General features: G+C 52.7%; 3 protein-coding genes across 3 annotated transcripts; 2 read left to right on the forward strand and 1 right to left on the reverse strand.

The window, feature by feature from the left end:
* The first annotated feature begins 864 nt into the window (after nucleotides 1–864).
* LOC131213408 (lysine-specific demethylase 3A) lies at nucleotides 865–3952 on the forward strand. The gene has a single exon (XM_058207443.1). It carries the CDS (start codon nucleotides 865–867, stop codon nucleotides 3676–3678), a length of 2814 nt encoding a protein of 937 aa, XP_058063426.1. The 3' UTR covers nucleotides 3679–3952.
* Nucleotides 3953–4175: 223 nt separating this feature from the next.
* LOC131213168 (dolichyl-diphosphooligosaccharide--protein glycosyltransferase subunit STT3A) lies at nucleotides 4176–8142 on the reverse strand. The gene is made up of 4 exons (XM_058207150.1): nucleotides 7558–8142; nucleotides 5971–7484; nucleotides 5265–5484; nucleotides 4176–5193 (listed from the first exon to the last, which is right to left on the reverse strand). Exons 1-4 carry the CDS (start codon nucleotides 7643–7645, stop codon nucleotides 4859–4861), a joined length of 2157 nt encoding a protein of 718 aa, XP_058063133.1. The 5' UTR covers nucleotides 7646–8142; the 3' UTR covers nucleotides 4176–4858.
* A 712-nt stretch (nucleotides 8143–8854) lies between these two features.
* LOC131213568 (uncharacterized protein F54F2.9) lies at nucleotides 8855–11046 on the forward strand. Its single transcript, XM_058207637.1, has 3 exons — nucleotides 8855–9469; nucleotides 9569–9795; nucleotides 9887–11046. Exons 1-3 carry the CDS (start codon nucleotides 8990–8992, stop codon nucleotides 10917–10919), a joined length of 1740 nt encoding a protein of 579 aa, XP_058063620.1. The 5' UTR covers nucleotides 8855–8989; the 3' UTR covers nucleotides 10920–11046.
* The last annotated feature ends 7876 nt before the right edge of the window (nucleotides 11047–18922 follow it).

Consider the following 18922-nt stretch of genomic DNA (forward strand, 5'->3'; position numbering starts at 1 on the left):
GATACAAAAAAAACGTCAATTGAGTAATCTTCGATTAGTTTTTAACTACCCAAGATGTGTAATTGTTTTCACCCGAACGACTGGGCGAAAGACTTTTCCGTTGCCTGTCGCCCCCGTTCGTAACCGGTGTGAAAGGTCCGAAAAAGCGTCGCATCGAAACGTAATTAACGTCCGCGGTGTGTGGGCGCCTTTGTTTCGCTTTGTTTCCGAACAGAGGATAATTTAAGTTCCTATTTGCGGGTATAGCAACAAAATCTAAAACAACAGAAAAAATATTCAGAAATCAATTTATTTCCCTACAATTTCTGTTTTCTTGGACCAACAATACGAATGCAAACACGTTTAACATATCGTTTATATTTTTGCTGCCACACGAAGCGTAACTGCCTGGCTACATACGATGCGCAAAAAAACCTTTTTAACATTTCAGGTAAATGCCAAACTGTTTGCGCTTCTGTCAAAACGTATATGGTTTGGCCGAGCCGTAAACAGTTTGGCATTAATCTGAAATGCCAAAAACGTTTAGTTGCGCATCGTGTAGCCAGGCAGTAAAGGATCTGACGTTTTTACGCTTCGAATTACGGCTCGTGTAGCGGCACAGTATGACTTTAGATGCGACGTCGAACGCTATGAATACGATCTAAGGAATGTCACTATCTGATTGGCTGAAATCTTGTCGATATATAGAGTTTCCGATTTGCCGCGAACATTGCATTGGTACAAAATGTCCTCCCGTGAAGCTTACAAAATCAACTAACAATCTGATGAATGTCTGATTGTTGCCATACAGCGTGATTTACCGAGTATATCTAGAGTGTCCAACTAGCGTAAACTTCAACGCAACACAACGAAGTGAATTTTAAAATGAAACGCAACAACGGTGTAGATGCGCTCGATGCGCCCAAGAAGCGTCGCAGTACAGTTAAACGACAGCATTCTACCGAACGGTTCCTACAGAATTTGCCCTGCTACAAACTAACACCAAAGTTGCCCCGATGCCGTGATTGCGGACGTTCAGCGGCAGCACGTTCACGAGACGCACTCGCCGTACGCGCAGATGATGATCTGTGTCGATTCATTGCGTTCCGCAAATTGAAATACAACGAAGAAGGAGTGCTGGAGGTGAATGGATTTGCTGACCCCCGCTTGGATCCCAAGGAGGCGGACATTTGCTTGTGGAGCTCCAATTTGAAAGAAGTACCAGTGGATCTATCGTTGGAAACATCCAAATTTTTACTTGGTCAGGTAGGCCACAAGTTTTGCGAATTGTTTCAGCAGGAAATGGAAGCATGCTTTGAGCATATGTCTGAAGATACAACCATAGCCTGGAGGCAAGCCGTGCGAGGTGTACGGGAGATGTGTGACGTGTGTCAGACGACGCTCTTTAACTACCATTGGGTTTGCACTAGTTGCGGTTTCGTCGTATGCCTCGACTGTTATAAATGTAAAAAACGCGGCTCTGGAACGTTACAAACCACTACGAAAGACAAAGATGACGCAGGTTGGTTTATGTGCAGTGTGACGAAGGAACCGCACATCCAGTCTCGCCTTATGATAACACAAATTATACCGGGAGACTGTTTCAACAAGTTGGTGCGGCAAATGCACGGAATTTGCGCACTGCTCGGGATTCCGCTTGATTGCGAGTGCCCGCTCAGCCAAGAGTCACGGTTTCGAAAAATCAAAGATAAACTGGAGTTTATCTATCCCGTGACGGTCGATGCAGATACGCTGACGAGCAACGGGAACAATCACGAACGCGATAACAGCGGTCACCTACCGGTAAAGCTCACAATCAAAGATATCGAACCGATGGTGACCCAGCTGGAAGGCGAAATTTCGGATGCTGAACCGAATGCCTATAGAATTTCGTTCGTAAAGCAATGTCTTTCAAGCGAACAAACACATACAGGCGATAATAGCGTTTTCGTGCCATTGGATGACACTAGCGACGGTGATGTACAGCGCGAAAACCAGAACTACAGCGTTGCTTGGGCGGGTACGGTAAACGAAAGCGGTGGCCAACCTTCTCATCGTCCACTCGAAGCAGATGAAGCGAACGCGGTAGAAGACTCATCAATTACTGCAAAACCGTCACCCCCTCTCGTAACTTACAGCGAAAACGGACGCTTCAAACCCTCTCCACCCCTAGACTCGAAAACGTTGGGACTGATCATCAAACAAATTTTAAAGTTCGACAAGGATAGTGGCGTTTTCAGCTCAAATCAATGCCCGATGGCCAGCGACGAGGAAGCAGCCGCACCGATGCCAAAGATTCCTGAGTATGTGATAATTCAACGCGATCTGATCCAGCAGTTTTTGATCGGATTTTTAGGAGATTTTGAGTTGCTGAACAGTGAGCACAACACAAATGATCTCTTCGTTGATGTCAACACCCGTAGATGCAACATGCACAGCAAGGAAAGTCAGCAACAGTTCCGGAAGGGCGAAAGAACTATGACGTTAGCCACATCGTCCGCCATGTATCCGGGTTTGGCACACGAGTGGCTTTGCAATGGGAAGCTTCTGCGCTTGCTCGATCCGCTCAGCCGTCACAATTATCAAACGTTTCACGATCAATGGGAACGCGGCCAACCGGTGATGGTTTCGTCAGTGTCCGGTGCGATGAACATGGAACTCTGGACGCCGCAGTCATTCGACCGTGACTTTGGAGAGCAGCCGTCCGATTTAGTTAATTGTCTGAACGGGAAAATCGTAAAGGGTTACTCGATGCACGTGTTTTGGGCCGGTTTTCAGTCGATCGATGACCGATTGCTCGATGAGCACAAGTGTCCTATGCCGCTGAAGCTCAAGGATTGGCCACCGGGTGATGATTTTGCCGAGCTGATGCCATCCCGATTTGACGATCTGATGAAATCGCTTCCGTTGGCGGAGTACACGCGGCGTAGCGGGCGTCTCAACCTAGCCAGCAGACTGCCTGGCTTCTTTGTACGACCCGATCTTGGACCAAAGATGTACAGTGCATACGGATCAGCCATGAACCCAAAAAAAGGCACCACCAGTCTGCATCTCGATATTTCTGACGCCGTCAACGTGATGGTGTACGTCGGAACACCGGCGGATGAAACACGAGAACAATACAATCGAAAGGTACTTGAATCGATCGGTATTGACGACTGCGATGCGCAAACGCGTCGTCGAATCAATGAGCGGGAGGATCTACCCGGTGCACTGTGGCACATTTATCACGCGCAAGACGCGGATAAGATACGCTCGTTCTTAAGAGGCATAGATCGTGAACGGGGAAATAATATCAAACCAAATCACGATCCGATTCACGACCAGAAGTGGTACCTCGATGCGAACATGCGCAAACGATTGCTACAGGAGTATCAGGTCGAAGGCTACTCGATCGTGCAGTGCTCCGGTGACGCGATCTTCATACCGGCCGGTGCTCCACATCAGGTTCTAAACCTTCATAACTGCATCAAGGTGGCGGAGGACTTTGTGTCGCCGGAAAATATCTCCTATTGCTTCCAGCTAACGAACGAGTTCCGATACCTGACCAAGACTCACTCAAACCATGAGGATAAATTGCAGATTAAAAACATTGTCTATCACACGGTAAAAGATGCGGTGTCCACTATTGCCAATCCATTAATCATAATGGCAGACAATCAGCGTCCTGCGAACACGGTTAAAGTAGGGAATGATTAGAGCCAGCAAACCGATGTATGAGATTCGAGATTTTGTTAGAGCCTTAGAAATTTCTAATATAGGGGTAATGCAGTTGGACTATTGAGAGATATACGGTTTTGAACTGGATCTGGATGAACTGGATGTACAAGTTTGAATTAGATTATTTTTATTTGTATAGCTACACTGCAGTGCAGTGTAGAAAGCGGTAAGCGGTCAATACCAGGAAAACTTCCCCAGAAGCTCCCCAGAAAACTTCCCCAGAAGCTGGTGCCAGAGACCGATTAGCAGACAACTAACACACACTAACCTACATTTATCATAAATAAAAATAAGTTTTTTTCCCGAACAGCCGAACGGTGCGGATTTCTTCAGCCTTAGAAACGAAAGAAACATAACTTGTATTTTAATGCATGAAATAGTATTTTTTTACCGAAGCTCAAAACTTATTCAACAAGTCAGGCAAATGGAAGGCAAAACAAAGTTCATTTCCAAAATTCAAAAGTTGTTTAGGCATGATTATTTTAATCGTACAATCATCGGTTAAACCGTGCAAATGTTGTCTGAATAATGTTATACATTAGTCGAAATGTCTGAGAACATTTGTGGACGTTGAGGACACTGTCTGGTTGCAAAATTCTTCTTGAGTTAATTACGTCGGGAATTTTTAAAGCCCTTTATATAGGAATTGCTTCCTACACGAAGGAGCACGAATATGCAAAAGTTGAAGTAAATTATATTTCGTTTTTATTTCGATTGTTGCGTTCATCAGCGTTCTGTGATCATTGGTGAAGAAAATTAATGAAAATAAGTTTTGTTTACAAATTTATATTTGAAAAAATGTGAAACGCCCTGAGTGAAACTGCAACTAGCACGGCGGAGAAATTATTCTTGATCGATGTGCGCTGTGGTAAAGTCTCTCGTAAAGCCAGCACTGTGCTAGGCGGCACTATATTGCAGTGAAGGAATGGGATAAAGGGTTACGTCTCGCCTACACCTTGGACGGGTTAGGGTGGAGGCCCTCAACAAAGAAAACAAAACGTATCCTTTTAAGCACTGGAACAATGGCGACTGATGCTTTTAAGCGATGAATGGCGAATGACAGAAACCGGTTCGAACTGAGCATGATGAAAGTAAGACGCGGTTGAAGAGATGATGTCGATAGAAACCGCATTATGTGAGTGGTACCGCAGTCTACACTCTAAACGCCCCGATTGCTAAGATCTTTCACTTTGTAGATCCGCACCAACCAGTGCTCGGTGGTGTACGCTTCCTCGAGAACATCCAATTCAAAATCTTTGTTTCCTATTTCGGCACCGCGCACCCGATCATAGCCCGGAGCTTTACCGCCCTCAGTGTACACTTGACCGAAGCGATAGTAGCACATCTTGTACATGAGGCAGTTAAGCAGCGTCGGTGAACCCTCCTTGTCTATGCGGAAGTCTCCACTCGGTGCGTAATAGTCCATCTCGCGAATGTGTGCGCCACGGTCCGTGCTTCCACCGATACGGACCATCCACAGGAATTTGTTGATGTCTGTCAAAAGCAGAGGGGACGTGAAACCAAAATTGCGTGTTTGATGGTAAATTGCAGGAAAGGGAACATACCATCAGACGAGTACCCAGTAAGGCCACCGAAGATTACAAGCACGTAGTCCACATCGAGCTCTTTCATGATTTCATACGCCCGCTCCTCCGTTGAAGCCATCGCTTGGCCGACGCGTGAGATATGTGTATTGTTCCATGTGTTGTTATCAACCAAAATAGTGCGGTTGGCCATAGCGGTAATTTGATACCCGTAATCCCACCACGACATTACGCGAGCATCCTACGCGGCAAACATGGAATTAAAATGGACAAACGAAGAAATTGGTTGAACTCTAAAAAGTAATAATAGGCGAAAGAGAATAGATCCGCTGGCAAAAGTTCAGCGATCAAAGTGCTAACAATCAGCGTCTCGTTGGGTAGTCGATGACATTGAGTGCAGCAGGAATCACAGAAGATCTCCAAAAACTTTTAAGTACGGAGTAAATTAAACTCAACGTGACTCAACTGTCTTCATAAAATAATATAGACGCACTCAACGTTACACTGTTTTCATCATGTACGATTTGGTTGTAGTTTTCCTTAGTTTCTAAAGAAAAAATCTGCAAACAGAAATCTTACTGTGACTCAACTGTCTTCACAAAATAATATCGACGCATTGTTACCCGAACAACGACGACTCAACCTTAAACTGTTTTCATCATGGACGAATTGGTTGTAGTTTTCCTTAGTTTCTAAAGAAAAAAAATCTGCTAACAAAAAATCTTACCTCGGGCGTATTCATCTTTAACCAGTAATAGGCTTCCCGGAAATCGTCAAAAATGACCCGTCCGCCGTCGTGCGATCGGGCGCTCAGTACGATGCTCGGTGAGCTATACGCTTCCGAAGTAACCCATGTGCAGTGGAACGTATAGGTGACCAGTAGGAAAGTTACCAGTAGCACGAACCCAATCGCTACTTCCGGTTTCACCGGCGTTTGCTGTTCGTAAGCGCGTGCCTTTGCCTTACGGCTAGACGCACTTTCTCCGCTGCCGCCACCACCACCACTACCGGTAACCGAACCGCCAGCATCCACGTTCCTGATGTACTTCATCATGAGCTGCGATACGGCGATTCCGGAGAGTATACACATGACAGGGGCAAGCACCAGCATCAGGCGCACCATTACGCCGGCAAAGTAGATACTCGTTACGCCGTACAAGATGATAAAGATGTTTGCATCTGACAGCTTGGCAAAACAGAAGTAAAGCCCGGCCGGAAAAAGGAAAACCAGTATCTGAAGATCGAAGTAAAACGACGACCAGGATGTGGGCTGATGCTCGGACACGGACGCGATGATAGGGATGTGATTTTTTGCGTACGAAGGATCAAGCAAAGAGTAGAAGCGACCGGTCCATGGCGAAATTTTTCCCGTGACAGCTAGCACGAGGCCAAGCAGGGCCGCTACTGTGGCGATCGAAATGACGAGCGCCCGAAAGAGGGTGTCGAAGTGTTCTTTAGAAACCACTGACCGCACGTAGTCCACTAGGCCATGCAGCTGGCAGAGGCCAAAGACGCCAAATGCGAGCATGTGTTCCGAGCTCTGTACCGGTTGAAAGCCAACGAACGAGATCTGCATCGAGAGGATTGTTCCGATTGTGTAGAGCGTGCTGTAGGCGATATAGACGCGATGTGTGAAGCGACCAGTCGCCATTAGGGCCAGCACGTGCAACGGAATTAAGTTGATAAGAAAAACGTATCCGCCCCACGAGGAAACCATGTAGAAATAAGCAAGGGCCGCCAGCGTAGCCCACAATATTGCACCCGTTTTGATCGCCTTGATCCAAGTATAGTACGTGAGCAGCATGCAAAAGATGGCGATTCCCTCGTTATCGTATGAACCAGCTACCGAGCGAGAGATGTAGCCTGGAACGATAGAAATCATCGCACCGGCCACTAGACCCGCCCCTGTGCTGTGCACTTCCTTTGTCAGTAGATATGTTACGATTGTGGTCAGTGACGAGAAGAACGGTGCGAGAAACACGCACACATTGCGTATGTCCACGGTAATGTTCAACAGCCACATAATGCGGTACAGTGTGGCCGATGTAACCATGAGGCCAGGATAGATGGTCCCGCCGATGATGCGTCCCAGAGGGTACCAGGCACGATCATCGAACCAATTGTGGAAGCTGTAGAAACCCTGTTCGGCAAGATACTTTGTCGTACGATAGTTGAAGTACGGATCGAACTCGTGGATAACGCTCTCGAAACGTAGCACGGAAAAGAGCCGCGTGGAGAAAGCTGTTTTGCAAAAGAGAAAGAAGTAATACGTATTAGAAAGCTTTTGGTGAAACAGAACACTACTCAAATTTACATAAGATAGCAGCGGTAGTCAGGATGGCCAGTTTAATGAGGCTTTCCTGCTTCTCTAGGTTTATCCGCAGTTTTGCTAGGTGCTCCATTGTATTCCTGCAGCGTCTTACAGCGGCGACAAGAATGATACTTCGATGGTTTTGGTACGTAAACAATCACTAGCACAATTATACTTTTATCCTTTTGTAGCAACTCTACTTCTAACGACAATCAGCAAGGAACCTTGACTAGAGGGCACGTAACTGAACCTACTGCCAAAGTGTTCGTCGGTTCGCCGGGTCTGATGTTTGGCTAACAGTCCACTCGAGCACGGAGTTGATAGTTGTTGGCTTGGACAAGTTGGCTTTGACCGAAGATTCTTACGTTGGTTTTGTTTCGCTACTTTTCGGTTTTGACGCACATGCTAAACGTGGGGCGTTCCGTTTGCCATCGCTGACCGGAGGCAACCTCAAGAACACAAAAAATCGGAAAATGCAGCTGTTCTAGTGCGAACAGGCGCAGAAGAGTGCGTAAAAAATCGTGCCTATCAACGAACACCCATTAGCAATGCTATATCCGTAGAAACAACCGGCTTTCACATTCGTTATGTTTGTACAGTATCGGCTTCTAGCAGCAATGCCGCAGTGTTGAATGGCGTGGCACACTTCGGGTAAAGTCAGTTGCCGCATCTCGCCTACACAAAGGGCGGGCGGGGACTAATTTGTTAAAAACTAAATAAGGATGTAAGCAATTGCCTTCGCCTTCACCAACGTAACGCTGTCAGTATCAACTGTACGTAAATAACGAAATGCTGCAAAAAGATACGTGTATGGTTACAACACCGCGTGGCACACAGGTGACATTATCGTGGAATTGATAACATCCTTATTCAACAAAATTAGGTTGCGCCCGCCCTTTATGTAGGCGAGATGCGGCAACCGACCTCAACTACGGGTAAGCTGGTAGAAACGGCTGTCAAAAAGCAAATCGACTGATAGCCGAGCCATATTGCTTATCTATTCACGTGGATGACAAACCCGTAAACAGAACCGTTTTACTCAAAGGAAAAAGTTTTTGCATGTGTTGTAAGATACGTATTTTAAAAGGGGGTACATTTCTACAGAAGTTACCACGGTTTGCGATATCGACAACCCTTTGAAGGGTTACGCGTAGCAGTTAATAAGCACATCTTTCCGGAAGGGTAGGTTAGAGCTCTTCAGTATGAGACAACCGGTTTGCCGCCGATGACATTTGTAAACAAGCAGCTGTCAGCTAGTTTTGTTGCGTTTTCTTCGACGGTGTGATACGTGTGAAACCGAAAGTCGTTTCTGCCACAGATCCGTTACGGTACGCACGGTGGCATAAAAAACGATTCTCCGATGTAGATCGCTGGTGCTAGTAGGGGTAAGCACAAGAGCAGTTGTTTTGGCGACTACACACGGAGAGACATCAAAATGGCAACTGACCAGCGACAAACCGTACATCTACTGCTGCTGATGGTGATTGGTTTCACAGCGTCTGTGGCCAACGGCTGGAGTGCGGACGATATGGAGATATTCGACCTCGTCGAAGAGGTGAACGAAAACTTCTACCAGCTGATGGGCATTAATAAAAGCGCCTCGTTGGCGGAAATCAAGCGCGCATTCCGGACACTATCGGTAGTGTGGCATCCGGACAAGAGCGATGCCGATGATGCGAACATTAAGTTTCGCAACCTCGTGTCGGTGTACGAGATTCTGAAGGATCCAGCGAAACGCGAAAAGTACGATCGGGTACTGAATGATGGATTGCCGAACTGGAAATCGGCTTTGTACTACTATCGGCACGTGCGAAAGATGGGCATCGTCGAGAGTGCGACCATTCTCTTTGTTGTCATCACCGTTATGCAGTATCTGGTAGCATGGGCAGCGTACATCGAGAAAAAATATACGGCGGTATGTGGACCGTGGCGTTTCTATGCGTTACGATAATCACAGTTTCGTTCACGATGGTGTAGCGTTATTAACTATCGATTCGTCTCGGGCACTTTGCAGGAACAAATCGTCGGCAGCAAGTTGAAAAAATTTAACAAGAAAAACCAAACGAACATCCAGCTGGAAGAGCTGATCAACGAAATTCCCATACCGAGCATCAAGAACACTCTGCCATTCCAGCTGCCTGTGGGTTTGTGGCGATTGGTAACAGGCATCCCGTACGCTATTACGCTAGTTAGTGACCTGTACGCCCGGAGGCAAAAAGCGATAAAAGAGATCCACGAAAGGTAAGTTTCGTTGCGGAACACTACTCCCTGTTTGTAACTTGTTGGACCCTTACGTTCGTATCACGTTTACGTACTGCATTGAATTCTTCAGAGAGCTCAAGGAGGCCAAAGATCAGAAGGAGTTTGAAATGAAACGGGCACAGGAAAAGGAAAGCCGGATGTTGCGGAAACGGAACAAAAAGATTACCGTACCGGAGAAAACGGACGAAGAGCTGGCTGCCTACAGTCAGCGCATTTTGCAGGCGGGAGACGAGCACCACGCAACGAAACCACTGCCGGTTCCACCTCCAACGGGCGGCCTCTGGACCGACGACGATCTGACCGAGCTTGTTCGGCTGGTGAAGAAGTACCCCGGGGGTACTAGTAACAGGTGGGAGCAGATAGCGGATCTCATGCAACGCAGCGTGGAAGAAGTTACGTACATGGCAGCCAAGCTGAAAGAGTGCGGTTACCGGTTGTCGCACCAGATGCCGGAGACCAACGCATCCGATGTCGCCAAGGTCAAGACGAAAACACGCGACAGAGGCGCAACCGCAGCGACGGAATCGTGTGCCACCTGGACGCAGCAGCAGCAACAGGCGCTCGAAGCGGCTATCCAAAAGCACCCGAAGTCGACGACTACCGACCGATGGCAGAAGATTGCCAACAGTGTGCCGGGTAAGACGAAGGAAGATTGTATCGCGCGCTATAAGTATCTGGTGGACCTGGTAAAAACACAGAAGAAGGAAACGGAAGATGGGTCCGAGCTGCCAACCAGTACCGTCGGCGCCGAAGAAGTCCCTCAACCAATCGAAGAAACCGAGCAGGAACCAGAGCACGCCGATGACAATGCGGTGGCCAGTGTTCCAGCGGTGGATCAAACACAGCAGCCGGAAGCCGGTGGATCCAAGAATGGTGGGAAAAGTAAGGGGAAACCCCGCCGGAAAGAAGTAAGGAAATGTCGAGGGGTAGGCTCCCCGGAGCTTGACAACTTGAGAACTCACTCGGACGATTCTGATCATTGGCTCGGTACGCACGATGCCGACGAGGAGCTCATACCCGAGCCGGTGAAGCCTGTAAAGCGAAAGAAGAAGAAGCCGGACTTGTCCCATCTTCGTCATCGGTGCTACTCAGACTCGGAGTAAAGCTTTCGCGAGAGGTGCGGCAATGCTTTCGGAGGTGAGTGAAAAGAACGGTCATGTATTGCTTCTGCTGTTGGACTTGGATCAGAAGTGGAGTGAACCAAATGGAGTGAAAATAAAGGATAATTTTGAGCGCGTCGAAAGCATCGAGACCTACCCGCTTCCATTGTGCGGAATTTTGAATTATTTGTTTTCGAATCTTTCGATAGGCGCGTATACCAATGTTCCAGTATGTGAGAGAGCCGAGAGCCTCTCAACCGAGAGAGTACAAAGGAGAGCCTTCTCGATCTCCAACTCTCTTTCTCTCTGTCTTTCTCTCACTCTCTTTCTGTTTCGCCATGTCGCTCGGACGTGCGCGTATGCTGCCTGCGACACTGCTGGCGGTCAATAAGAAATCAAGAAAAGTGACACCGAATACGAAAGACTTGAACAGCTGAGCAACGAACCCTCGACCTGTGGTGCCTCGCTGTTTTGACACCGCGGCATTCTGCTGCGCGGCACCGCGTGCGTCACACGAGTGCAGACCGGTCCCTGCCGGCGGCCAACGACTCTTGGAGGGAGCTCCGAAGTTCGGCCACGCGAGCAGCTACCTAACCACCATGCGGCCAGCTGACTCTGGCGCAGTTTTCTTCCACTCTCTCTCTTTCTTGCGTGTGCACGCCCTCGATAACGCCAAGGCAACGGTCAAGCAACGCCGTGCGCTGGAGCGGGTTCAGCCTGCCGATTCCTTCAACCACGCCAATCCAGCTACTACCTCGGCCAGCCGCCAGGAATCGGAAACGGGATGCGAAAACAGGGGAAGGTGCGAACCTTCACCGTGGGTGTGCTCGGCTCGGCGGGTCCCTAAATGGTGTGAGCGAGAAAGTACTATCAATATGGGCCTTCTTTTCCCGCTTCGCGCGCGTCGGTGCGTTTCTTTTTTCGTAAAAAGAAGTCGGTCGGTCGGTTTCGTTTTTGTTCGTTGATTCGTTTGCCCAACCCCCCCCGCACCACCCAGCTTGTCGCCGCCGCACCCTTCTCTTGGCTTTCACCCCCATCACCGTTGCGCCGATCCCGCACCTCCTTGTTCTGTGTGTGCATTTCACATGCTTCGTGAGTGCACTGGCCCCCGGGATCCCCCACCGATGGGGGTTCGGCGTGGGGGAGGGAGGTGGCGAGGGCGGTTTTGGTAAAGCACGGGTCGCTCTTTGACAGTTACGTTGAGTGTGCGCGAGCACGTACGTCGGCGGGGGCCAGATTGAAATGTGTGCCTCGAGCCTTCTCGGCCTCGGGCCACTGGCTGGCTGATGTTGTTGTTGTTGTTATTGTTGCGGTAGTTGTTGAAAGTTTCGGCCGGTCGCGCATTCGGCGCGGCTCACACCCGTTCGATTACGCGGGACCGCGGGCGGCCTACAACTCACACACGCTGCGCGTAGACCCCCCCCGGGTTCCGGGTGGATAGTTACGGTCGGTACGGTCCGGGTCCGGGACAGTCCGCTGGTATTGGGCCTCGGCCTTCGCTCGCTTCCACCGCGCTTCGTAGGTCGCTCGCCGCCGTGGCAGCCAAACAGTGGCTGCTGGTCCGCCGCGCTGGTGCGGCCTCTCTCTGTTGGACGACGGAAGTTTCCGACCGACGCACCGACCCCCTGGTAGCCAGTGTGTTCGACGGCCGCCGAAGCGTACGGTAGTGTTGCGACTAGTTGACCCGGCGTGTGGCGTCTGCTGCGGCCTGCCACCCAGCCACCTCAACGAACGGATAGTAGTGGACCCGCGACAGGTGAGACACTGGATTGGCCCCCCCGTGTGGCAGTGGGCCTGATGTGGGCCGAAGTGCAGTGCAATGTGGTCGCGTAGAGGGAGGTTCCGTGGGCGCGCACATAGTAGGGACTTACGGTGTCCATGGTCCCTATGTACTCCTGGGCCGAGAACATCCGAGCAGTGGAGGCGATCTCGCCTCAGCCTCCGGGAGTGGTTTTTCCGATCTATATACGGGATTTCCTCAGTTCTCCGACCCCGACGACCGTGGACCTGGCGGCTGGAATGGAACGGAGGAAGGGTGCAGTGTACCGATATTCTTCCGGCAGCGTGTATGTGTGTGATTGTGTGTGTGTGGGCAGCATACGGGAAGCAAGCAGCTTTTCTTCCGCTGCTCTTCGCGAGGGGGCAAACGGGATGCCGGAAGCTTTCTCTCCCCGTTCCCCCCCCCCCCCCCCCCCTCTCACCCCTCTTTCCAACCTCCTCTCTCACTCTCTCATCTCAGTGCGCTTCCATTCTTGCCCGCTTTCTGGAGCACTCGAATTCGCACTTACCTGGAGGGGGGGGGGGGCGGCACGGCACGATAAATGAGGATACGCGGAGGAACCGCATGTTGTATCTTTCGTGTTCGTTCGCGTTCACGTCTCATCCACGCTCATATCCACTATTTCTATTTCATTACCTCTCTCTCTCTCTCTCTCGTTCTCCCTCTCTCTCTTGCTCCGCCGGTGGCTGGTTTCTTTTTCTGGATTTTCTGGCGCGGCTTAAATTGTTTTTCACAGGTGGTTAGGTGCTCCACGTCGGTCGGTGCTCTGTCCCCGGCGCCACTGAGTGAGTGAGTGATAGAGATAGCAGTAGGCAAAGCGCGCGCACACCGGAGAAACTAACAAAAAAAAAACCGCTCCAACACATACACGCGCGCGCGCGCGCGCCCAGTTGATGGAACCAACTGGTGCAGCAATGGCGGCGGTGGCAACACACCAGCAGCAGCATCATCAGCAGCAGCTAGAAATACCATTCCTCGCCAAAGCAACGGTATATGCCATCACCGGTGTTGGTGGCGATGGCTCTAACAGTATTGGCAGCAGCAGCGCTGCGATGAGTGTGGATGCGGCCGACTGTACGCTGGCGAAGAAGGAGGATCCACCACCGCCGCTGCTGGTGCTGCTGCCACCGTCGCCATCACCTTCACCACCCGACGACGACGACGACGACGACGTCAGTGTTGGCGAGCGGTGGAACCCTGAGGTCGGTGTGTGCGCCGAAGACTCCCATTCCGATGTGAGCAGTGCCAGCAGCAACAGCATCTGCAAAAGCAGCAACAGCGGCAGAAGTAGCAGCAGCAGTCCATCACTTTCTCAGGCCCGGCCGCATTTGCATTTGGACGACTGCCGAGCAACTCCGGATCCGGACGCACCAGGCAGTGATAGTGCGGCTCCATGGCCCCAGCGAACGCCGGACGGAGCGCAGCCTAGCGTGGAGCCGAGCGTGGAACGGGGGCTGGTGTTTGTAACGGCATCTGGTACAGCCGCCTGCACCACCGGACCTTCGGTGGCTCCGCCCGACACCGGCAACACTCAGCCACGGTCGACGAACGTCGTGCGGATACAGATTGTGCAGGAGGAAGTGAAGCAGCAGCAGCCAGTGAAGTCGTCCACGGACTGTAACAACAATCACAACAACGACCACCGGGTGACGGTGTCAGCGGGCAACGGCTCTAACAGCAGCAGCAGCAGCAGCAGCAGCAGCACCGCACCAGCGCAGGTCACCGTCATCTCGTTCGGTGGTGTCGACCACGACAACGGCGAGGAGCAGGAGCCCGTAATCGGCCCGGAAAGCCTGCCGGTGCCTGCCACTGGTTTAGTAGATCCGGTGGCCGACTGCTGCGTACTGCCGCCAAGCCCACTGCCGATAGTGGCCGCCATTGGTGGTGGTGCAAGCCTGATAAGCACGCTCACCGTCACCGAGGGCAGCAGCGGCGGTGCAGCGATGGTGCAGCGTGGGGGGCTCGCGGCCGGCGACGCGACGACCGTCGTCGTGTCCGCCGATCCGGCCGATGCCACCGATTTCGGTGATTCGCCATACGTGTACTACATGGCAGCCGCGACAGCGGCGGCGGCGGCGGCGGTGGCAAAAGAACGCAGCGGCAGCGCTGGCGGTGGGGGCGGCGGGGAAAGCGTGGTCGGTGGCGGTGGTAGTGGCCAGTGTTCGCCGAGCGATACGCTCGATAGTGGCACCTGCAGCGACATCGAGGTGACGCCACCGCCGCTGCCGAAAAAGATGTCCAAATCGTCCCCGGCCCCGGACGCGTCCGGTGCGGCGTCGGCCCTCGCACTGGTCACCCATATCAACCACACGACACACGGCAGTGCTGCTGCCGGCGGTGGGCGACAAATGGCGATTGATAACGCCGACGCCGCCGATGGGCCGGCGAACGTTATCGGGCGCGCGGACGCTCATCAGCATGATCAGCATCAGCGCCCGCCGCAACATCGGTTGGGGGGAGGGCCGGGGCCGCTGTCCAACGATGACGACGACGACGACGACGACGACGGTGACGATGACGACGACGAAAACCGGAGACAGCAGCAGCAACCGCCAAAGCAGCAGAAGCACAAACCGTACGGCCACGGCACCCGACGGTCGACGGTCCGGAGCCGCGGTTGCGCATCCGATAGTGACGATTCTGAGTCGTGCCTGAGCAGCGATTCGCTCAACTTTAGCGACCATCAGCACCACCACCCGTCACAGCTCGGTCCGGTGGAGGAACCAGGGCCGACCCGGCCGCCTTCGTCGACGTCGGATCACCCGGGGGCGGGCACCGGTTTGCGGAAGCGTCACCTACTGCTGCGCGGTGGCGGCGGCGGCGGCGGCACTGGCGGTGGCGTCCTTCCCGATTCGCTGCTGGCGGCCATCCGTGGCAGCCGGCCCCGTGTCTATGACGAGGCGAAGCTGATGCTCCTGACGAAACCGACGCCGGCGCTGACGAACGCCGCCGACGACGACGACGACGGCGATGGTGAGCACGTCGGCGAGGGCAACGTGCTACTGACGACGACCCGTTCGATTCTGATGGACAAGATCAACAGCCTCGCGCACCGCGAAGGGCTCGAAGCAACCCGTACTCAACAGTCAACAGCAAGCAACCATCCGCACTACCACCTGAACCACCACCCCATCAACAACCAATCGTCTCGGGGCGGCGGCGGCGGTGGCGGCGGCGGCCAGATGGCCGCGGCCACCACGGGTGACTGCAGTGTGCGCAGCAATCAGTTCGAAAGCGATCGCTACTATAAGTTCCACATCCACGAGCGATCGGGCGGCGACGCGGCCGGCACGGCGGACGGGTGCGGTGGCCCAGCAGCAGCAGCGGGGTCCAGCAGTTCGCCCGAAACCACCCCGCCGTCCGTGGGCGGCGGTGACGACGACGACGGGAGCTTCGCCGGGCTGAAGGACCTCACCAGCGGCACGTCGACGATCCGCAGCAACAAGGGCACGGTGCGTGGCGTGAAGAACCGGGTCCGCAATGGGATCGCCACGTTCCTGCAGATGCAGCAAACGACGGGCATGAAGGTAAGGTGGGTGGGTCGTGGGTGCCGCTTAACCAAACCTCTCTCGTAGGACGTGCGGCTCGTGTGTGGAGGGGGTGTCCCCTGTTACTTTTGAGGCCGAAGACGTCGAAGGCTCCGCTGACGGAGCAGAGATTCCGCACAGGTGTACTGAGCGTAGTTGAGCGAACCGAGTGATTAATCGGGTGCGGCGGGTTACGTGGGGCTTAAGCGTTCGTTATCTTTCGCCACCGAATTACCTCCACCTAGATATAGGGCGGGTAAATTAGACGGGCAGTACGTGCGTTAGAGTTATGGCAATGGCATCGATTTCGGGCGGGTTTTGGAGCGAGCTACTGCGCACTGCGCAAGGGTAATATCGTCGCAGTCAGACCGCACCGCCGTGTCACTTAAAATCCATCGCAGAGGATGCGACCGCACACTACCTGTGCACGCACTCTTAGTGCAACGCATGAGCCTCGCCAAGCTCGCCAAGCGTTGGGTTGGTTATGTCATGAGAGCCAAAGTTCTCGCGCCGTCCGAAAGGGGACCGCGGGGAATGTTAGGAGATGGTTAGGTGGGATTGTGATCGGAGGCCACCCTCAGGATAACGCTCTACTGGACGAAGGCCGCGAGCGGAGGAGATGGAGCGATGTTTTGAGGCAGGCCGCACTCCGACCGCCTCCACGGTGGCGGTGATAGTAACCGTATAAGCAAGTAATTAAGCATCTCTCTTTCTCTGTCTTTTGCTCTCTTTCTCTCCTTCTATCTCTATCTCCTTCTCTTTCTCTTTCTTTCTGTCGTAGCACTCGCGCACGTATCGTAACGCACCCCTTCGCTTAATCGCCCGAAGCGCGACTACTTTTCGGTCACTGCACCTCTATTAAAAGGCGCACATATACATACAAGGGGCGCCATCTGGGCCGTGTCATTATAGGCAAAAGAGCTGAGCGTTAAGCGCTGATACGCCGTTTCGGCTCATTCCCTGTTCAAAGACGTCGCCCGTCGCGCCGATTGACGATTTTCTACCGAGGCGAACGGAAAAAATTGCTTTGGTTGCTAGGGAAACCTGGGAGTGGGTGGGTGAGCGGGCCGGGTGGGTAAGGTGAAAGTGTTTCGCTTCATTTTCTTATCAGTGCCCACACACACACACGGGCACGGGCACGAGCGGGGCCAAAAATTATAAACCCGCCATGAAAATGCCGCGAAAGTGAAACAAAAAAGGGAATTAGCCGACAACGCCTCGCACATCAGGCGTATCGTGGGCCGCGTAAGACGGCAAAGCTTGCGTGATAATGATGAGACTTCGCTCTCTTAGCGTTCGGTTCGGAGACACGTTGCACGAAACGAAAAGCCTGCAACGCTACCTTCTCGAGACCGGGGCCGAAAATAGTGCGTTCCCGAACAATGCACTAACTGCGTGCGAACTTAGGCCCCACCGTGGGAGATGCAGCTTCCTCGATTGGCGGTGGCGACCCGGAATCGTACCCGGATCAGGCGAGCTTTTGGCGAGCCCGTTTCTTGGCACGCCCGCCCTGTTTGCAACAGTTGAAAGTTGGGTTGGGAGGTGTTCCAGCGCATATTCCACACACCTGATCCTGAGACCGCTCGGCTCGGGCTGATTTGTCACACGCATGCGAGCGCACGGAAGGTGCGAACTTCTTCGCTGGAAGCTGGGAGTTGCTGAACGCTGAACAATTATGTGCCACATTACGTCACGATGGGCGCAGCTTACGTCGCACGATATGCAATTCTAATGCGCGAACCCGCGCGCGACTTTGGCGAAAGGTGTACGAGGGTGTTGGGCAATAGCGCGGGCCGCTTCGGCAAACTGTTACGGACCCGGACGTAACCAACAACCGGAGGGGGTTCTCCCAGGGTTTCCCAGCCCTAAAATCCGGGAACCGTTTTAGGGGCCTCGGCGGAAGTCGGTTGCGCACCTCGACCGGGATCCATTCGCGCCAGGGTGGGACCGGGCCCAATAATTTAGGTCTAACATGTGGTTTAGGTCTAACGTGGGCCAATGTGGGTTGTCTGGTAGTGCGGACCGAAAGGACGCTAAGGAAATGGCGTCGCAACGGTACTTACGTCTAGATTACAAATCCGGATCAGCTTTTTACCTGTTTCTGTGAATGCATTTCTCTGCAACGCCGCAAACTGCAGCGCGTTCCGTCCCTATCTGCCCGGCTGCCAGCCCACGGATCCGGTTCCGTGTGTGCCACATTACGAATCCAGTGACCACCGGCCGGGGAGGGGGGGCTTGCAGCACTAGAATCGCAGCGGCAGCCGGGCTGGTAGCTGAACAGTGTAACGGTACTCCAGCGGCCGGCCCTAGGGTCCGGTCTAGAGGTCCGGATCGATTCGTTTCGGAGCAACTTTCTAACTGACACTTCGGAGCGGGCGGCGAGGCTGGCTGGCTGGATGGATGGATGCTAGAATGCCCGCTACCTCTATCTATGTACCGTTCCCCGGTGAACCGGTTCCACCGCACCCCTCCAGCTCCCGCACTGTATCGTACCGCTCGCTGACTTTCTTGCTGTTCCCCGTTTTTCTGCTGACCCATACATCGCGCGCTGCTCCACATCACCCAACAGGAGGCAAGCCGAGGGTCTAGGTCATCGCAACAATTTGACGCCAATTCTGGTTTCTGGTGCTACGCGTGTGACATGAATATGCTTCTCTCTCTCTCTCTCTCTCTCTCTCTCTCTCTCTCTCTCTCTCTCT

Source organism: Anopheles bellator, chromosome X (assembly GCF_943735745.2).
Source record: "Anopheles bellator chromosome X, idAnoBellAS_SP24_06.2, whole genome shotgun sequence".
Lineage (NCBI taxonomy): Eukaryota > Metazoa > Arthropoda > Insecta > Diptera > Culicidae > Anopheles > Anopheles bellator.